Source organism: Simochromis diagramma, unplaced genomic scaffold (genome assembly GCF_900408965.1).
Source record: "Simochromis diagramma unplaced genomic scaffold, fSimDia1.1 OVJJ01000321.1, whole genome shotgun sequence".
Taxonomy (NCBI): domain Eukaryota; kingdom Metazoa; phylum Chordata; class Actinopteri; order Cichliformes; family Cichlidae; genus Simochromis; species Simochromis diagramma.
In genome coordinates, this window is record NW_024386772.1 from 13,742,209 (window position 1) to 13,756,358 (window position 14,150).

General features: G+C 43.0%; 1 protein-coding gene across 1 annotated transcript in view; it reads left to right on the forward strand.

Annotated features, from left to right (window-relative positions):
- Positions 1-13,561, forward strand: part of LOC120745609 (nuclear GTPase SLIP-GC-like) — a 35,399-nt gene extending 21,838 nt beyond the window's left edge. Inside the window, exons 16-23 of the mRNA XM_040050624.1 lie at positions 9,148-9,324; positions 9,416-9,567; positions 9,686-9,803; positions 9,934-10,042; positions 11,346-11,476; positions 11,658-11,739; positions 11,827-11,896; positions 12,392-13,561. Of these exons, the coding sequence (XP_039906558.1) occupies positions 9,148-9,324; positions 9,416-9,567; positions 9,686-9,803; positions 9,934-10,042; positions 11,346-11,476; positions 11,658-11,739; positions 11,827-11,896; positions 12,392-12,401 (849 nt within the window). The 3' untranslated portion in view covers positions 12,402-13,561. The remainder of the gene's footprint in view (positions 1-9,147; positions 9,325-9,415; positions 9,568-9,685; positions 9,804-9,933; positions 10,043-11,345; positions 11,477-11,657; positions 11,740-11,826; positions 11,897-12,391) is intronic.
- Positions 13,562-14,150: the final 589 nt, after the last annotated feature.

Consider the following 14,150-nt stretch of genomic DNA (forward strand, 5'->3'; position numbering starts at 1 on the left):
AGAGACTTTCATTATTATCATCACTGCTTAATCAACACACATCTCTCTCTCTCTGTGTTTTTGTGAACAGTCCTTTCTTAAAAGCAGAAAATGAGATTGTAGTTGTTCTTGGCTGATCAACACAAAACCTTTTTCCTATGATTATTTTTCATCTACAATGTAAATTTTGTCTCTTTTTCACTCTTTTTTTTTTTCTTTACAATAGCTGGTGACCTGCAGAATCACCGCTCTCACAATCAAAGGCAATTACTTTTACACAGCGCACACAAACACTGTGACGTCAGACACATTCACACTCACTTTGTCATCTGCGTAAATAAATCACATGGCTGATGATATGTGCCATGGTGATCCATAAATATGATCACCAGTTTAACTATTTTTCAACCCAACAAAACAAATAAACAAAAACATGATGCTGATGCTATGAACACTCTACACACAAGTCAAGATGCAGGAAAACTGCTCATGGAAACGCTGCACACTCCAGTTATCACAGTTATCATAGTTCTGTTTGTGTGAATTATCTGCTTTCATTATTAATACCAGTTTATAGGTTGTTATCCTTTTTATTATTAGTTTGAATGCATTAAAATTAAGTTGTAATTTAGCTTTTTGTTTATTTTACTTTATTCCTCTTGCATTTATATCTATTCAGTCGGGTCTGTTTCCAACCCTTTTTTAAACTACTTCAAACTACTGTGATCTCTAATTTTCACTGGGTGAGGGATTATTATGTTCTTCCTAGTCTGAACTGCTCTCTTCACCTGAGCTGCTATCCTATTCTGAGTTACTGTCTACTTTGTTTCTTCTACCTCTTGCTCTTCCACGATGCATTCCTCTCTCTTTCTTTTGGATTAGTCCTGCTCCGGCTTGCTGTTTTTCTAGACATTTCTCATCAGGTGTTAATTTTACTTGTTTATCACCCATTTTCAAAGATTTTGCTGGGCCGTCGCTGGCACGCTTGACTTCAGAGTGGTTTACTGATACGGCCTTCGACTTCACCCTAACGGTAAAGCGGTATCAGTTTTATGAGATGAAACTCAACCGTTCTCCTTTGTCACCAGCACATGAGCCTCAGCAAAGAAAACAAAAATGGAAGTAGTTCAGCAGCGTATTGTGCTGTAAAATCAACTTACTTCCAGACACATACACACACATAGACATTTGCGCGCTAATTTGTCACGAGATAATTTCAGCTACCTCTAAAACTCAAGTCTAATTCAGCTCTTTCCGGCGAACCCAACCTATTTTAATTCCTCTGTCTCAACGTGTTTTCATTTGAATTTGTCACAAAGTAATTTCGGCTACCTCTAAAACCTAAGTCTAATTCAGCTCCTTTCGGCGAACCCAACCTAATTTATCACGTTTCTTTAAACCTTTGCGGCCGTCTTATATACCAAAATAGTGTTTCTCACCCCTGACATCCCACTGGTGGTTCAGATCATTGGACTGAATCCCACCGCCGTGGACCAGATTATAACACCGGCCCAGACCCGAATTTAACGTCCTGGGGCTCTCTCCTCATCCAAGAGGGCTGTGCACAGGCTTCGGTGCTGGCTCCCCACGGCGTCAGGAATCAGTGCTGGATCTTGGAACAGAGTCACAGATAACAATTCTGATATTTTCTGATCCGGCTACGAAGGACCAAATCAATGTTAGGGAAAATATTCTAAAACACTTCTTCAGTAAAGACTCAGAGAAGAGAAACACACAGAGTTCTTGCTAGCAAGGGCAGCTCCCTACTGAGAGACTCCAGTGAGGAACTGCCCTGGTCTTTATTTTATACTCCATTGAACGTATGTGTGTGTGTGTGTGTGTGTGTGTGTGTGTGTGTGTGTGTGTGTGTGTGTGTGTGTGTGTTACTGCTGATCAAAGGGTCAAACATCCTTGGTCAGGAAGAGGGTAGCCTCCCCCTCACCCTAGATGGTTCACCCTAGATAACACAGTGAGGAAGTCAAGCAGTTAAAGCACTTAGACTAGAACAGACATAACTACGTTAATCCTGCCGTAAAACAATAAGACAAGGTATAAGGTCTCATACTCCCAGGACGTGGGGGTGCATCCTAGTGTGGAATACACACCAAGCCTTTGCAGCCTGTTAAAGATCACACACAATTGATTATATGCCTCTAAGTATACATGGTTGAATATTTCCTAATACAAATAACTACATGCAGTATTCTACCATATACAAACTTATATCACTAAAAGATTATACTGACTACTAAATACAATTTTCTATTGACACTGTGTTTTATCCTCAACTACTTTGACACAAAGGCATCTGCTGTGACGCTCACACCTTTGATTATGTCTCACAAGTGTCAGATTTCTTTTTATAGATATAAAAATATAGAAATGTACTGATGCATGATCTGAATTATGTCTGAGGCAAAATTTCCCGATTCAAATTGAATCGACTGGAATTGAATCGAATTGTGGATTGAATCGATTCGGGACCTTGGGAATCGGAATCGAATCGATTCTAGAAATGAGTGACGATACCCAGCCCTAGCTCTGAGTGAAGGGTGAGGTGAAGATGGGGAGGAGGCGAGTTGCATGGATAAGTCTGTAAGTGTCATGGTCCTGGGTCGGTGACCCAGCGCTTTTAGTTTGTTATCATTTTCTAGATGATGATTGTTTAAGTTCTGTGTTCTATTCGGTCTGCCTCTGAGTCTGCGTCTGTATCTGTCTGTCTATGGTGTCACCCCAACTGTTTGTGAATCTGTCTGTTTAGTTCAATGTCTTGTGTGGTTCCATGTGTCTGAGTTTCCTGTTTTATTGTGAAGGTCCGTGTCGTATGTGAGTGTGATCAGTTTACGTTTCCCCTGTCCCGTCAGCCCAGATTCCTCCCAGCTGTGTTGCCCTCCTGTCTCTCATCCCCTGATTACTGGTGTGTGTATTTAAGCCCTGTGTGTTCTCCTGCCTGTTGCCGGTTCGTCTGTGTAACGCCGCGTCAGTCTGTGTTCCTCGGTGTCCTGCTCGTCTCTCTGCCTCTCTTCCCTTTTTGTTTCATCTCAGGTTTGTCATTTAGCTTTCCCAGTTCAGGTCTTTAGTTTTGTCTTCCCTCTTGCCTGTTTTGCCTTCTCACCACTGTGTAAATAAACTCACCGGCATCTCATCCACTGCCTGCATCTTGGGTCCTTCTTCTAACTCCACACGGCTCGCCTCGGCAGCCGTGACAGTAAGGCAGAATGACAGAAGAGCATATAAAAGCACAGAGAATAGAGACTGATTGGCCTGCAGAAGGCAAAAAAAAAAAAAATCATTGGACTAGAGTCTAGAGTAAACTTGGGTTTGTCAAGACCAGAGATGGGCAGTAACGCGTTACTTGTAATGCGTTACTGTAATCCGATTACTTTTTTCGAGTAACGAGTAAAGTAAGGGATTACTATTGCAAAAACGGTAATTAGATTACCGTTACTTTCCCGTAGGAACGCTGCGTTACTGCGTTACTAAAACCGTGATTTTTTTTTTTTGCAAGAATGTCTCATGACAGTGACGTAAGCAAGTGCGACGTTGGTGACAACAGAGAGAGTATGAGCGTGCAGCGTTTAAAGCGTGGAAGTACTGACCTTACTTTAAGTTTGATTCCATAAAAAGTGACAAAAACATTAGCGTCCGTTGTGCGTGGGAAGAAAACGTCTTTTTACAGCGAAAAAAACTTGAGGTTACTCTATTCCGTAACCCCTGTTCTCTGATAACATGAGTGAGGTGTCTCACTATGGGGAACGCTCTCTCAGCGTTGTCCTCAGAAGCCTCTATATCATTACTCCAGCCAGTATTGGCTGGCAGTCGTGACGCTTGCGTCAGGGAGGGGCCACCCTCCTCCCTATAAAAGGGTGTGACGCAGCGTCACCCGTCATTCAAGATAAGCTCACCTCTTCCTCGCTTCGTGCAAGGAGGGTGATCTGGTGAGACACCTCACTCATGTTATCAGAGAACAGGGGTTACGGAATAGAGTAACCTCAAGTTCTCTTTCAAACATTCGTTTCGGTGTCTCACTATGGGGATATGCAGACTCCCGTGTTGCCAGATAAGCCCATCTGAACGACTGACTGCCAATTTAGGAGGTCTCGTGGGGACCCATACTTAACACAGTGTGGGCTAGAGACGGTGCAGTGACATCCAACCTGTAAAACCTTGTAAAGGTCAAAGGTGAAGCCCAGCTCGCAGCTGCACATATCTCTTCTATAGAGACACCCCTAAAAAGAGCCCAAGAGGTTGCCATCCCTCTGGCAGAATGAGCACGAAGTCCCTCCGGGGGGGTCAGACCCGTGCTGGAATAAGCCAATTGGATCGCCTCAACAATCCAGTGGGAAATGCGTTGTTTACTAACGGGCTTGCCAAGATGTGGTTTAGCCCAGGAAACAAACAGCTGATCCGACCTCCTGAAAGCCTTCGTTCTCTCTATATAGATACATAAAGCCCTAACTGGACAGAGAGCATGTAGGCGCTCCTGTTCAGGGGAGGAGAAAGGAGGAGGGCAAAAAGCTTCCAGCTCCAATGGGGTGCATTGAAGATAAGGATTTTTGGGCACAAAGGCCGGATTTGGCCTGAGTGTGACTCTAGAGTTATCCCGCGTGAATCGGGTGCACTCTTTGTGTATTGACAGCGCATGAATATCACTGACACGCTTCACAGATGCGAGAGCCAGGAGCAATGCAGTCTTCAAAGACAGGATTTTCATTTCCACCTGGTTTAGTGGTTCAAATGGTGGCTGTGAAACTGCCCCCAGCACCAGGGATAAATCCCACGTGGGAACGAGAGGTTTAGACACTGGGTGGAGCCGTCGTGCCCCTTTCATGAAACGGCAAACTAGCGGGTGATGGCTTACCGGGCCATCCACGAAGCCCACATGGCAGGCTGAAATGGCTGCTAGATATACTTTAATTGTGGAAAAGGCCTTTCCTTTATCTAACAGTTCTTGAAGAAAGGAGAGAATTGTTGTCACAGAGCACTGAAAGGAGAGAGTGTGAGACTTTCCACACCATTCCTCAAATACCCTCCACTTGTTCTCATACAATGATCTTGTGGAGGGGGCTCTAGCACTCTGAATAGTGGCTATAACACCCTGGGGGAGTCCTGCCGTACTCAGATTCAACCTCTTACGGGCCAAGCCCACAGGGCGAGGCGCTCGGGGTGAGGGTGAAAAATCTCCCCCCTGGCTTGGGAGACTAGGTCTCGTCGGAGAGGGAGAGGCCAAGGTTCGCTCCACAAGAGGGGCATAATCTCCGCTAACCAATGGGACCTCATCCACCTTGGGGCGATCAATATCATTGTTAGTCCTCTCTCTCTCACTCTGGTTAGAGTGGGAGAAATTAAGGCCAGTGGAGGGAATGCATAAAGCAGAGCATGTGGCCAGTTGTGAGCTAATGCGTCTACCCCTAGCGGAGCCTCCTGGTCCCTCAGGGAGGGATACTGAGCGTTCTCCCTCAAGGCAAACAGATCGACCTGTGACTGGCCAAAGCGGGTCCAGATTTGGGTCACCACATGTGGGTGCAGGGTCCAGTCCCCGTACTGCGGGTTTCCCCTGGACATTAAGTCTGCTCCCAAGTTCAGAGCTCCTGGAATGTGAGTAGCTCTCAGTGACAACAGATTGATGCTGCTCCACATGATCAGTCTGCGAGCCAGCATGTGCAAAGGACGGGAACGTAACCCGCCCTGTCTGTTGATGTACGCCACAACAGTGGTGTTGTCTGTTCTGATCAGAACATGGTGGTTTCTCAACAGGGGAAGGAAGTGTCTCAGTGCTAGAAAAGCTGCTAGCAATTCTAGCCAATTTATATGAGCACCCCTCTGTTGTGAGTCCCAGCTGCCGCTCACTGCTCTGCCTTCATGAGTGGCACCCCAACCCGTGAGACTCGCGTCCGTGGTCACCACCTTTCTGGCTGTGACAGCTCCCAGTGACACCCCCTGAGTGAGAAATGTAGGATTTCTCCAACAGTGGAGTGCTGCAGCACAGTCTGCTGTCACTCTGATATAGCGGTGGGTATGGCGCTTTCGATTCAGTCTCAGTGATGCAACCCATCGCTGAAATTCCCTCATATGCAGTCTGCCTAGTGGAATGACTGCCAGTGAAGACGCCATTAATCCCAGCATCTGCAGGCATTTTCTGAATGGGAGATATCTTCCCAACTGAAAAATGCCGGCATGTGATAGCATTTTTTTTACTCTGTCCACAGAGAGACACGCTCTGTACGAGGCGGAGTTTAGAGCTATTCCTATGAAAGAGATGGCCTGAGCTGGCTGCAGGACACTCTTTTGGTAGTTTATGGTGAAACCCAGAGCCATCAGATGATCCACTGTCAACCTGGTGTGCTCCCTTCCCGTTATTTCTGACTCTGATAGCAGCAGCCAATCGTCTATGTATGTTGCTATGCTGATGCCCCGCCTCTTCAGTGGGGCTATGGCCGCCTCTGTGCATTTCACAAATACCCGAGGGCTCAGTGAGAGACCAAACGGCAGGACCTGGTACTCGTACATTCTGCCCTGAAACGCAAAGCACAGGGATTCTCTGTGAGGCGGGTAAATAGGGATGTGAAAATATGCGTCCTTCAGGTCTATTGATGTAAATCAATCGCCTGGGCGCACTACATGCAGCAGAGTGGTGGTCGTCAACATCCTGAATTTGTATGACCTCAGATGCGGATTCAGAGCCCGTAGGTCCAGTATCGGACATAGTCCCCCTCCCTTCTTGGGCACGAGAAAATACCTTGAGTAAAAGCCGCATTGGCTCTGCTCCTGGGGTATTTCTCGTACTGCTCCCTTTGATAGCAAGGTAGTTATTTCTTCTTGCAGGATCCTGGCTGATTCGCCTTTTGCAAGAGAGAAAATCACTTTGTGAAATCTGGGAGGGGTGGTTGCGAATTGCAAACGATAGCCTCGCTCTAATGTCCTCACAACCCATTCTGGCGCAGCGAGAGCTCGCCATCTCTCTATTCTTGCTGACAGCGGCCCCAAAGACAGGCACTCCACAGTACATGGAGCTCTGGCTCCCTCTTGTGGCGGAAACTGGTCCTTCTGACCAGACCCTTATGGGGCCGGACACCACTGAGGGAATCAACCCCGGTGGTGTCTGGGTGCGTGGGGGCATTATGTTTTTCAACATACTTTCTGTGTTTTTCACACATTTTTCCCGTGCCCTTGGCAACATGCCTGGATGCAACGGGTGAGTTTTTAATAAACAGTGTGTTTTGTGAGACAGACATGCTTGATTCAGCTGAACAGCGTTTCGTCGTCTCTTTTTTGAAATCCGCTCTGTGGGATCCAACTCGAGTCCCAGGCGCTGAAAGGTGGAGGCAGAACACACTTCTCCGAACGTGCTCCGGAACTGAGCCCTGGAGTGAACTTGGAGCCCGGGCTGGTCCGGCTCCGATCTCCCCGTGGGGGATGTTAGGCAGTCCACTTCTTCTTGCGGTCCGACTGCTTGGCTGGTGGTGGGGCACCCTGAGCGGCAGCAGGCGGGACGTGTTTCTTGGGCCAGTGGGTCTTAGGGTTCTGCGATCCTAGAGGACCCTGGGCCGCGACCTGCGGGGCTGGGCGGCGAGGGATTTTAAACATCGGCACGCCGGCTGGTGACCTGAGCGAACGTGCGGCGACCGGGTGGAGGCGCAGCCTGGGTCTTCCTAGGGAGACACAGCTGCAGGGCCTCTCCCTCTTTCTTCTTCTCCTCACACCGTCTTTGCATGGTGGCAACGGCGATCCCGAAAAGCCCAGCGGGGTCGATGCTTTCATCCAGAATGTCACGTTTTTCTCTGTCCGAAAGCCCCGACAAGTTCAGCCATCTTGCCCTCTCCTGTAGGACGATGATGCTGAGGGCTCTGCCCGCCGCTTGTACTGCTGCTCTAGTGAGGTGGAGACACTGGTCCGTAACTACGCCCAGCTCTTCCCACAACTCGCTAGCATCCGGGTTCGCAGCAGCCTGGTCCTGGAGCTCCGCCGAGTAGGCTAGCAGGAGCGATGAGGCGTTCAATGCCCTCGCGGTGGTGGCAACTGATTTATACGCCTTGTCAGCCAGGGAGGACTGCAGGCATTCGGCCTTGGAGGGCAGGAATGGACTAGATGACATGGAAAGTTTCTGGTTTGGGTGGAGATGAGAAGCCACCAGATTCTCCACTGTGGGAATTTGGTAGATGCCCTTCTCTGTCATTCCAGCGCAGTCAAACACTGCCGCTCCCTGCACAGGGTTGGGTGACGAAAATGGCTTTGCCCAGCAGCGTGTGACCTCGTCCACGCATTCGGGGAAAAGCGGCAGTACCTGCTTAGTAGTGCGCTTTGCTTTGCGTCACACCCTTTTATAGGGAGGAGGGTGGCCCCTCCCTGACGCAAGCGTCACGACTGCCAGCCAATACTGGCTGGAGTAATGATATAGAGGCTTCTGAGGACAACGCTGAGAGAGCGTTCCCCATAGTGAGACACCGAAACGAATGTTTGAAAGAGAACCCCTAAACTTCCAAGCAAGCACCGAGTGCGCAACGACGTAATGGGAAATTCACAGAGCTGCCATATCCTTCCACTGACCGCTGCGGCACACTTGCACCAGGGTAAACCTCCGCCTACCCTGCTCCTGCTTTACAGGTGAAAATAGAGCAAAAGGACCGTTAGTCTTTGACTTTATTTATTTTCTGCTGTGTTTTACTTGCATCTATTTGAAAGACTGAGTGTAAACACACAAAAAAAAAAAAAATTTATGTGCTGGAATGTGCAGAAAATAGGTTTAAATATTAAACAAATTTCTTCCAGTCAGCGAATGTTGCATATAATTACATTTTTGCTTGATGCATAAAGTTAAAAGATTAAAACTAATAAAACAAGTTTTAAAAAGGGACTTTTCCATTTGATTACATTTTGTATGATGGATTATGTAGAAAAAGTAGAATTGGGCTGAGAGATCTATCGCTTTATCACCTATTCAGGTTGTAAATCGTGTTTTTAAAAAGTAACTAAGTAATTAATTACTTTTGAAAATAAGTAATCAGTAAAGTAACGGGATTACTTTTTTGGGGAAGTAATCAGTAATTAGTTACTGATTACTTTTTTCAAGTAACTTGACCAACACTGGTCAAGACCGCCTCAAAAGCGAGTAGAGAGCCATTATGTGATGTTTTACTGCTTTAAATAATGATCTTTCTTGTTTTTCAGGTTGAACAAAAAAACGAGGTGTGTGCAGTCCTTGAGGGAAACTTGAGCATCCAACTTAATGAAGTCAAAAAAGCAATTGAAGACATTACAAAAGCTTTTGAACAACGCCTACGTGAGGGAGTTGAAAATTCCCAAAATTTGTGTGAAAGAAAACTGAAGTCCTTCTTATACCCCAGTGTATGTGTTTTAATTACAACTGGAACAAAACCTAAGGATACTTTGTGACCATGTGTTTAAAAAAAAAATTAAAAATTCTGTTTTGTTTCAGAAAAAAAACAACGGTTTTCACATGACGCTAAAGTATGCAGTTAGGAATGATGGCATCCAGAAACCAAAAAAAGGGAAGCGAAAAGACCTCAACATGATATTAGCGTCTTGTTTGACTGAAAGCATTGATGAAAAATTCAGAAAGACCTTCCCGTGAGAATAATCTAATTCTGAACAGCACCAATATGTACAACAATACATGTATCCAAATTGCACTATATCATAAACTTGCTAATACTGCTATTATAAACCACATCTTTGCCCCATTCAGAAACAACCTAAAATGTGGAAATTTCAATGGGGCCATTGATGCGTTTTCACTCAGCACTGATTCACTGATTGAAAAGTTCAAAAATGTCGAACTGCAACTGACATTTCTCCAGACCGAGGTAAAAGAACTTCCCTATCCATGAACATGTTAGCTTAGCTATTATTAGAAAGTCATTCAAACACTGAACTTGTGTTATTTTACCTTAATGCTGTTTTAAATAATGTTAATCTGTATTTCATGTTTCTAAGGAAAAAAAAATGAAGACAACGCTCAACAAAACCATCCTCACACAAAAGAAATTGATCTACAACAGTCTGACAGAGACAATCAAGAATAACATGAAAGAATGCTATAAAGGTAAGAAAGAGGTGAATTACCTTATTTTTTGCATTATAAGGCACACTTAAAATCCTTTAGTTTCTCAAAAATCCGGTGCGCCTTATGTATGAATTCTGGTTGTGCTTACTGACCTCCAACCATTTCATGTGGTACACGGCATTCAAAAATCTGTCAAAAATGTTTTAGTATGACTTTGGTAAGCTACGAAGCCGCACCCCTTGATGGATTGTCGGAACATTACAACTACCATAGTCAGGAGCCTCGCAGAATAATCCCAGTCGTAATCCGTTTAACATCCAGACATCCATGAAAACAAAATTTATCAAATTTAACTGGGTTAGAAGTTAGCAAGAAGTTAGCTCACTAGTTTCCACCTAAATATGATATACCATGTTCTGACTGAGAGATTTCTCAAAGAATTAAAACGTACAGCTCTGCTATCACTTCAGACATAAATCAAGACAGAAAACTAAACAGCAGTGACTTTTGTAGGGTTACTGACTGTTGAGAAGTGTTAGGTGAGGGCTAGTTCTTTCAGGTTTAGCAGCTAACAAGATGGTGTATCGGTAAGGATACAGGAAGGAGGACAAGACACTTCCACTTTGCTGGATTGTCACCGCCGGCCGTTTTATTGCCAACAGATGCTCAGTGTTGCCAGCAGTCTGTAGTAACAAATAAATTGCCATGAGACCGAATATATTACTGCAGAAGCTAAACTAATATAAACTCAAAAATATCCAATGAAATAAACCAACACATCCACATCTAATGGAAGACAACACACTGCTCAGTAGACCATTTTACACTTTTATTACTTCCAGAAAGGAGGTGCGTCCTACATGACACTGCAGTGAATCTCCAAATGGCAGTGTGCGCTTAACAGTTTTATTACAAGCTGTCTCACTCTAGTCTAAACCACAGTATTCTAGTACATTTCCACTGAGAGATGATTCCCTGTTATCTACTTCTACAGACAAATGTGGGCGAGAGTCTCCAACATTCTACCACTAAAGGACACGTAGTCTAATGCCTTTATTATCAGGACCGTGTCCACTTAATACTACACTATACAGTTATATGACATTTTGGTTAATATAAAGCATAGCATTGAGGCGCTTCAGGTATTTTTCATTTTCACATTTCACATACGGAAGTGGAGGAAGCAAGAAGAATGAGTTGAGTAAAGTTTGACTTATCTTACTGTTTTGTTTCCCTTAATGCGCCTTATGTATGAAAACAGACCCGTTCATCTACAGTGGTTCAAAAAATTCGGTAAGTTATTTGTATTCAACTGTGCATGAAAATGATTATCTCCTTGTAGAAGCAGCAGCATTTGAAAAAAAAGACACCCAGAAGAACATAAGGGACACTATTAAGAGACATGTGGAGTCAAAGATGGACATGTTTGAAGAGGCAAAAAATGCCATGTTGGAGCAGTTGAACAATTTGAAGGTTTGTTACAATTTAAAATCAACAAATTATATGAATGTGTTTTCTTGATTTTGGTGAGATGTACAAAAATTCCCAAGCAGTCTTGAAACATATCAAACCAATAATTTATCTCTTGTCCAGTTATTCTTGGATTCAATAGTTGCCTATTTAAAAAGTAACAAAGGTTTTGATGATAAATTAGGAAACTGTCCTGAGGACACTGAAGAAAACCATGGAGGATTCCATTGAACACTCACTCAAGACTGAGGCCTGCTCACTGCCAGGTAAACAGAATATATAAAGTATTAGGAATCCTCTCAATACAAACACTAACAATAAATATTTAATAAAAACAAATACTTTGTTTCTAGATGTTTTGGAACATCTTGAGATGGTGAAGAAACACTGTGATGAACTTAATGGCGATCAAGATGAAAAAAAGTAACCACACTGGGTAAATCTTAAAATGTCACAAATTGTTTAAAAGGCTGTGATCATGAACTATTTTTCTGATTATTTTGAACAATGTTTTTAGTGCTGTTAGCATTAATCACGTTGATACGCGTCATCAAAGTTAACACGATAAACATTTTAATGCACTCAACCCATCTGTAGTGCAGAATAGACAAACTTCGGACAAACTGCCTGAAATGCGTTGACAGAAACATTCAGAGGATTTTGAGTCAGTCTGTTCTCCAGATGAGTTAATTATTAATCGTGTTAGTCGTGATGACGGCATTAAAGCGTCTGCGTGAACACGCTAATGCCAAGTAACCCCTCACAGGGACTAATCTTCGTTAACTCGTTAACGGGGATTTGCCAGTTTTGACGTGTTAACATGGATCGGTTCACGTTAACGAGATTAACGGTGACAGCACTGCTTTTTATTTAAATTTAACTGATCCATCCAGCACCCATTTTTCATTTGCTCCACAGAAACAGCTGAGGCTTGATAACCCACAGGACATCCCTGAGGAAACACTGATTAGAGACACGAGGTCTTTACATATTATCACAGTAATATTTGTTTTGCTCTCTTTTAATGTTGTGTTGATGTGTACTTTTGACTTTTTAATGAATTTTATAGAAAAAGCATCTTGAATATTATAGATATCAATTAAAACTGCTAATATTAAGGTGTTAATCGCGAGGGTCTAAATCATGTTTTGATTTCTTTCTTTTTAAAAATTTGTTGTAGTTTTTAATCACTTATAGCAGAGCGTGAAGACATGTAATGTATTCCCCATTTAAACCTGAGATTTATGGTTTTAATTGTAAGAGTCTGAGATTACAGTTTCCAAAAGCATTTTGATTTTGTTGCTTGTTTTAATATCATAATTTAATGTTTTAAGTTGATGTGTATACTGTTGGTTCATTGGGATGGGAACATTTATTTTAATGTAAGTGCTTATCAGTTAAACATTGAGCCTCATCCAGCACTGAAAAGGTACCAATTTTACATCACAGTTCTAATGACAAATACTTGTTTGTTGCAGTTATACAATATGTGTACATGACAAATAGTGAGAAATGGCTCTAAGTAAAGCTGCAGGAAATCATCAGCTACTTCTGTCATCTCCCTGCCATTTAGCTTTTTCTGGGTTTGGAATTATTGGTGAATATATTACAGTTTGAGTTTAGGTTCAGGTTGTTTCTTTGTTATTTTTTGTTACGTTAAATGTTTAAAATTTTAATTACTTCTGTGCATATTGTTCAATTCCTGTTTTGATTTTTGTCTTCAGTAATTCTCTCGTGTTTCTTCCACCCACCATACTTTATTTCTTCATGAAACAGTTCATTCACGTTTAGCATTTACTGTCATGTTTCCTGTAACCTTAGTAATGTCATTACAAAAAGGTACTAAGGTGCTTCCTTTATTACATCTTTATTTACATCTCATAATTTTAAGTGATCATGCAGTTGTTGAAGAAAAAGATGAACCAAACTGAGATTGTTGCATAGAGCATTTAAATGTTAATTAATCCAGCACACTGTGATGCAGCTAGTATATCATTTAGCTTTCTTGCTTCCTTATCTGTACTGATTCTAAAAGAATGCATGTATTTGATATTGTATACTGTTCAATAAATCTTACGTGCAAGCAAATATTTATTGTAATCATTAGATAGGAAATTTGTTTTTAACCCAGATCTTTTTACCCTAAAATCACCAAAAAATTGATTGCATTGCGTGACAAACATACAGTGGTGTGAAAAAGTGTTTACTCCTTTCCTGATTTCCTATTTTTGTGTTTGTCATACTTCAGTGTTTCAGAACAGCAAACAAATTTAAAAATCAAACAAAAATAATACTAGTAAAGACAAAATGGAGTTTCTAAATGAAGGTCCCAAAAGGTTGATTCTGTTCATCTGGACGTAGCGTCAGAGGGAGAAACATCCTTATCCAAGTGACTTCTTCAGTCTCAGCTGACTGCAGGTTTCTCCAACCTTATAAACAGCACATTGCACAAGGACTGAAACTAGCCCACTGAATAAACAATGGGTTGCGAGGTCAGTTTCTTGATCATTAATATGCAAATTGTCATGACCATTGATTAGTTGCCTTGAGTACCAATCACAGACTTTGGGAATGTCTACAATCACAGCATTGTAAGATGGCGAAAGATGTACCCTTATACCCCCTCCTCGATTCAGAGATGATCTTTGCCTTTTCACGTAAATGCCCTCCTCGACTC